The sequence below is a fragment of the Cydia pomonella genome, chromosome 17 (genome assembly GCF_033807575.1).
Source record: "Cydia pomonella isolate Wapato2018A chromosome 17, ilCydPomo1, whole genome shotgun sequence".
NCBI classification, from domain to species: domain Eukaryota; kingdom Metazoa; phylum Arthropoda; class Insecta; order Lepidoptera; family Tortricidae; genus Cydia; species Cydia pomonella.
The window spans coordinates 17611131-17618499 of NC_084719.1; the positions used below are offsets into that span (position 1 = coordinate 17611131).

At 39.6% G+C, this 7369-nt stretch overlaps 1 protein-coding gene across 1 annotated transcript; it reads right to left on the reverse strand.

Moving 5' to 3' along the window:
- Positions 1-211: 211 nt before the first annotated feature.
- Positions 212-3651, reverse strand: LOC133526757 (protein pygopus). Its single transcript, XM_061863469.1, has 3 exons — positions 2781-3651; positions 1049-2525; positions 212-621 (listed from the first exon to the last, which is right to left on the reverse strand). Exons 2-3 carry the CDS (start codon positions 2389-2391, stop codon positions 501-503), a joined length of 1464 nt encoding a protein of 487 aa, XP_061719453.1. The 5' UTR covers positions 2392-2525; positions 2781-3651; the 3' UTR covers positions 212-500.
- Positions 3652-7369: the final 3718 nt, after the last annotated feature.

The window sequence follows — 7369 nt, forward strand, 5'->3', positions numbered from 1 at the left end:
AAGCGTGCTAATAATGGAGGTCGACAATAGGTGGTTTGACCCTACATACACCAAATTCCGAGATCGATCTTATACAGACTACAGTTCAGAGGCAGACATTAACTTGTGCGACATGAAAGCGATCACTAGAAACATTAATCCACCAATTAGATTGATAATCAATCCATGAGGTTCTGCCTGATGCCCAGTCACATTTTCAAGCGGCATGACCAAGATAAAATATTATTTGTGGTTTAGCTTAGTTGTCAATTAAAATTTGAGACTAACAACATTTTGTGCAATTTGAGTTGTGTGTTATATTGAGGCTCAGAAAACTTTATAAAGTTTTTTTTTACAGCCAAGGCAGCAACATAAGTGGCAAATGGAGCAACTCAAATAGGTAGCTGTATCTTAAGTATCGCTTTCATGTAGCGTAACTTCCATGCGCGAATAAATTAAGAGAGTGAATCACAGAGTCCATTTAGTGGAATAAATACTTGTGATGCGGCGCGCGCCTCGCGCTAGGGCTTGAACTTGACCAGCGGGATGTTCTTGGAGTGCAGGCACTTGTCACACACCCACTCGGCATATACTTCTGCTGTGAGCAACTGGAATGCCGGCTCCGTTAGCCCTGTGCAGCCCCTGGAATGGAGATTGTGAAAGGTTACATGACTAAGTAAGTGTTGTCTTATGATCTTTGTATAGCCAAATTGTTTTAAAATTCTACTGGCGGTATTCAAATTGACTAGGTCCACATGTGCCATTTTCAACCAAAAAGGTACATATTGTTAGTTGTCAATATGGCGCTATTGCCAACTTCAATTTGAAATCAACCTTATGACAACCGACAATGTTATACCTTTTGAGTGAAAATGTAAATTTAGAAGTATAAAAGGGGTATGTTAAGTATTCTCTGAATAACACACCTATGTTTCAATAACCAAAGATTTTGATTGATGATTTCAAGTTTATCAACAAGTTGAGTTGAACAGTTATCATACAGTGTTGGTATTTCATAGTAATAAAGGGAGAATTAAACATAGAATTCAAATAGAAAATCATATCTCACCTGTGGAACCAGAAATTGCATCCAGATTCACAGAGAATGGCTTGGTCATTATCATGTACTTCTTTGTGACATACTCCACAAGGGTAGATGGGAGGAGCATTCGGGTTTTGTGGGTTAAATACCATCGGTTGATCCGGGGGATACACTTTCCCAGCACTAACAGGCATTGGCTTTGGCCCGAACATCCCCATTCCCTGTCCCATTGGGCCTACTCCTTGCCCTCCGGGGCCGCCCATTGCCATGCCACTCATGCCTGCCAAAGGCCCACAATTACCCATGTTACCTGGGCCCGGACCCATCCCCATATTACCACTGCCTCCCATTCCCATTGGGCCTCCATGTCCCATATGGCTGCTTGAGTATGGTGGACCCGGGCCCATTGATGACATTGGACCATTTCCTCCCATAGGACCTCCTCCCATGCCAGAGCCCATTGGACTTCCATGTCTTATCGGACCACAGTGACCTGGTCCCATTCCACCACTCTGCATTGGGTTTGAAGACATTATAGAACTACTTGGGCCCATAGAACCATTAGAACAACTGGGACCCATGGGGCCATTCATTCGAGGCACATTCATACCTGGCCCTCCTCCACCCATAGGGCCATTCATTGGCCCGTTCATGGAACCTGCTCCTAAAGGACTATGCATGGGTGGCCCCATTGGACTGTTGCTCATATGGCTGCCTGCCATTGACCCCATATTCATAGGGCTTCCCATCGGCCCGGAAGACATTGGTGATCCCATTGGCATAGAATTCATAGGGCTCATGGGACTACCCATTGACCTTGACGCTGGCCCCATGCCTGGGCCCATACTGTGATTGCTCATTCCCATATTTGGGCCTCCCATTGGTGACATTCCGCCCATATGGCCCATTGGACTCATGTTGCCCATGGGACTGATACCCCGAGGTGGCATTTGCTGATTCATTGGACTCATACTATGGGGTAAAGGGCTCATGTGCCTCATGGGGGGTCCACCCATACTGTGCATTGGTCCCATCATTCCCATTGGGCCATTTTGACTCATCATTGGGCCATTCTGGCTCATCATAGGGCCATTGTGTGAAATTGTAGATGGAGAATCATCAAAAGGATTAGATGCGACTATGGTGTCTCCATATCCTGTTAATGGTGGAGGCAGCAGGTCCTGTGCGGTGGGTGGGGGTTGGGGTGCAAGGGCATTGTTAGCATTTGATGTTTTTCTCCTCTTCTTTGGATTACTGGGTGCTGGCGCAGAAGGCGTGGGTGTTTCCATGGGCGGCTTGAAGTCCGGCGGGCCTAGGCCCGGCCCAGGCAGCCTGTAGGCGCCGGGCATCCCAGCCAAGTTGTGACTCATCCTGACTCTTATTCAGTGTCCACTCTAGTAACCATCATGAATTTAGCTCACGCGAAATACACGTTCACACATAAAGACTTCGCATTGTCACAAGAAAACGCTGTAACGTGCCAGGAGACTGATTGTGTCTATTTCTGTAATCAAAAAGACCAATGGTCAATAACCATAAAAATGCTCGCATACAGCAATTTTTGAATGAAAACAACTAAAACACATGTTAAAAACGCCAGTTATTAGCTCAAATACCTCAGATGGGCAAGATTTGAAGCATGAGCTACATCTATCAGTAACCTACGTAATTACACATGCAAAATGTACATTAAAGAAAGAATGACAAGCGTACGGTCATCACAGGTCATGATGAATTAAAAATAGAACAAATAACTTACGGCATTATCAATTTAGCATCGGAATTACTGATTATTTTTTTTGTCCTTTTCAGAGACCCCAAGGCAGGCGTGCAACATATGACAAAATACCAAATTTAGACCACGTCTCCCGTGAAGATATTGGTTTTCACTGATTGTCCTTCCGTAGAGTGTTGTCTAAAGACATGTGTAGTATACTTATAACAAATATTAATAAACCATCGATTGCTTTTTTATTTACGACTCTCAATAATCCAAACAACACACGCCACATTCACGAAGTATTTTTATTAGAAAATTGCCGCTAGAGGGCGTAGTTACGTAACGGTAGCGTTCAGAATTAAAGCGTTCTTATGGATGCATTCAATAGTGCGTGAGAGTTAACTTTGATATTTTAATCGTTGTATTTTACATTGGAGGATTTAACAACTCGAGACGCCTTGTCTGTAATTTTCTGTACAAAACAGTCTGCCGATTTTTGCGGAGGAGGGGCATGTCAAATGTATGGCTATTTGTACGTACATACAAATAAATAAATGTGCGTAGAAGTACAAATAGCCATGTCAGATTAACGTCAGTCCATAAAGCGCCAATTACATCCACAATTCCTGATTTCGGGACCGAAATCGGTCCTGCCTGCCTGATAACCGTTTTCGTTTCACGGAATATCAGCACTTCTAGAAATGTTTGAAATGTAAAAAATACTTTCTCTAATTGCCAAAAGTGTTCAACCATTAAACCAATATAAACCATTTTTTATATGCATAACCTAAAAACCTCGCCCAAAGGTCATATTTATTGTATAGTGCCAATAACATCCACACTTTATCAGGCCTGATATCAGATCCGATTTCGGGCCCAAAAAAACATTTTTCCGTTTCCGTCAGCACATCGTTAACAATATTTGAAATGTAATAAATACTTTGTCTCTAATTGCTAAAAATGTTCAATGTTTGATATTTTTGCATATGAACCATTTTTTTACATTTCAAATATTGTTAACGACGTACTGATATTCCGTTAACAAAACGATTACCAGGCCCGATATTGGGACTGATTTCGGACCCAATATCGGAGTGTTGATGTAATTAGCGCTTAAGCCTGATTTACATGCTTGCCGAGACTTGCCGTATTCGGTGGAATGAGATAGAAATATCGTTTGCTCCCTTTAACGTATAACTGCGTCCCTGACGCTTGGCAAGTATGTAAGGGCTCCTCTCCACGATGGCCCAGCGTAGGCCAGTTTAAGGGACGCAGCTATCCGGTGGAATGAGATAGCAATATCACTTACTCCCTCTAACGCTATAATACGTCCCTTGGACTGGCGGCTGGCTGGGCCATCGTGTAGAGGAGCCATAAATCAAACTTTAATGTGACGAAGACAGTCTACGAGCTTTTTCGTCGCTTTTAACTTTACAATGTTTTGTTTTTTTTTGTCGCGTTTTTTGACAATGTGTTTGTCTACGTATAGTGGAGCCGTTAATAAATAAATAAAATAAAAAAGCTATTTGTTTCCTGCAAACTATGACTATACATTTTCACATAGCTAAAAACACTAAATCTAGAGTATGATTAACACTATTTTTTTTGACTAGTAATACTTAAAGTGCAAGAACCCCTCCGCAGGTGAAGGCCTCCTCCAAAGATGCCCAGTTTGCTCTGTTCTGGGCTATTTGCATCCAGTTTGGACCAGCTATTTTATTTATCTCGTCCGCCCATCTTGTTCGCGGTCTTCCGTTACCGCATTTCCCACGTGGGCCTTTCCACGATGTCACTCTTAGGGTCCATCGGCCGTCTGTCAGTCGTGCTAAAGTGGTTGAGAAAAAACATAGGTATGGGGGGTGATTTGTCGATAAAATTCATCGTACTATACGTGGTTAACGGCTCCACTATACGTGGACAAACACATTGTATATACTCTACTTACAGGGGGTCGGCAGAGCAGGAGTAAAGCTCTTCCTTTGTTATGACGGTCTTACCTTAACAGCAATATATGTTATGTACCGATCTTATACACATTAACCTTAAACCTATTTCAGACTATGCTATTTCTGGTGTCCTATTGCTAGTGCACGCTGCGCCGCCTCTCCCTGATAGTACGGTCAAATTAACTCAAATTTCACTAAAGTCAGGAACTAATTCTAAGGACTAATAAAATCACTACGGATTGTTTTGTATGGGCTAAAAATCGAACTTTATACAATCGTTACTAAATTCACCCCCCCGGAAAGGGGTGAAATCGGCTGAAAATAATGTAATGGTTATAACTAAGAAGAGAAAAAAGGTGTACTCGCTGTAATTTGGCGTACGTTTTACAACACTTATATCTAAATTCGCACGTGTTATTTATGTTAATTTAAGCTACGGAACAGGTAAAAAAAAAACAACATTAAAAAAAATCTATTTTGGCCATTGCGGGTCTGGGGAAAGTAATGTACTCGGTGCAAATTGAGTAAATAATTAGAAAAAATATCTAAATCCAATGTCAAATTCGCACCATGGTGCGACACCCGGAAAGTAGTTTTTCATGTTTTACTGTCGTTGTACTTCGGGGGAAATTTTAATACTATTGGAAATTGATGCAATCATATTCATTTGATTTTGTTTACATTCGCACCCCATAAAAAATTGGCATTTTTATACGGAACATGCAGTTTTGTAATCAAGTACCAAAAACGTAGAGCAATAAATACACAGAAGCGACAAGCGCGTGATTAGTGGCAAGAGAAGGAACGCGCGTAGATGCACCGACGAAGCACGGCTCTTGAGGCACGAGTAGTGGCATGTACTGCAAAAATAGTAGGGTTTCTGAGTATGCAGACAGACAGTCAACAAATTAAATACAGGTACGCTCAATGTTTGTTAAATTCGAAAAATCGCGTTTTTCCATATACTTACGAAAACGTTAGGCTACTTAGTTCACTCAATGATTGTTTAAAACAATAGTTCCGTTTTAATGCCAGAAGAAAGATTTGTGCTCGTTGCCCGTCAAAAGTGTCAAACAAACTGTCTCGGAACAATCGCTGCGCGTAGGGTTTGAGATCCGGATATCCAAAATATTTAATTTAATTTATTTATTTGGGAAACATACAGCACATAATAATACAATAAGGTACAAGATAAAGTTAGAACATAAGCCAAAACAGTTTCCACTTACAGCTAATACAAAATTCCTTTGCTCCGAAAAAAAGTACAATATTTGGGTATTTTTAATTTAAAGTTGAATTTAACAGTTACATTTAGTAAATAAGATAATACACGAGCACGATTAACAATTATAACAAGCATACTTTAGAATTTTGAAAATAACAAGCACAATTTTTATTTAGACTTTGAAATTTCAAATAATAGGTACAATTACAATAACAATACAAGACAAGCTTACAATTTTATTACGAGCTAAGAAGTAGATAACGGAATTACCATTTTTTTGTTATGATTTGTTTTGTTTTTTTGTTTGTTTGATGACAGAAACAAATTTATTACACTTATGCTGGAACAAATCAATGTGTGAATATTTCTTGTTGTAAATATTGCATGATCTTGCTAAAAATTTGTTGTTTACATATTTTTTGCGAGTAAATGGAACGGATAGCAAAGCAGTGGACCGCGTACGAGACGTAGGACATCTAAATAACACCTTGCTGAGAAGATCTTCCGAATCAATTAAATTATTTAATAATTTGTACAAGAAAATTACATCCCGCTTTTCTCTTCTTACTTGTAAGGACTCAAATTTCTCAGGCTTAAAGGATTTGAATTTATACTTCATACGATTAAGAAATTTTTTTTGAATACTTTCTAATGAATTAATGTGTACCAAAAAGTGAGGACTCCAAACTGTAGATGCGTATTCCAAATATGACCTTACATATGCATTATATAAAAGAAGTAACGTTTTGGGGTTTTTGAAATCTTTACTTTGCCTAAATATGAAACCAAGCATTTTATAAGACTTAGATGTTATCTTATCTATATGTGAAACCAATTGAATTTCACTGTCTAAATATACTCCTAAATCTCTAACCTCAGTAACTCTAGTGAGTGGTTGGTTTCCAATGGTATAATTAAAGGTTATAGGGTTAAGCTTCCGCGTAAATGTAATAATTGAACATTTATTTATGTTTAAATATAGGTTATTACATAAACAGTAGTTGTTTAATCTATTAAGGTCATCCTGCAAATTGACGCAATCAGCCTCGGACTTCACAACGGTAAATATCTTAGTATCGTCAGCATACAGTAACACTTTAGAATTTAAGAAACAGTTAATCACATCATTGATATATATGTTAAATAGTAGTGGTCCTAAATGCGAGCCCTGCGGTACCCCTGACGTAATAGGCACAAAACTAGATGTGTACCCTTTAATAGTAACTGCTTGAGTTCTATCCCGTAAGTACGATGTGAGCCAACGCAACAAGTCACCATGAATACCGAACATTTCAAGTTTCTTTAGTAAAACCGAGTGTGAGATTTTATCAAAAGCCTTTGAGTAATCGGTATAGATAGCATCAACTTGATAATTCTTGTCCATTGCGCTCAGAACATAATCAAGTAGCTCACACAAATTAGACTCTGTTGACCGTTTATTAATGAAGCCATGCTGC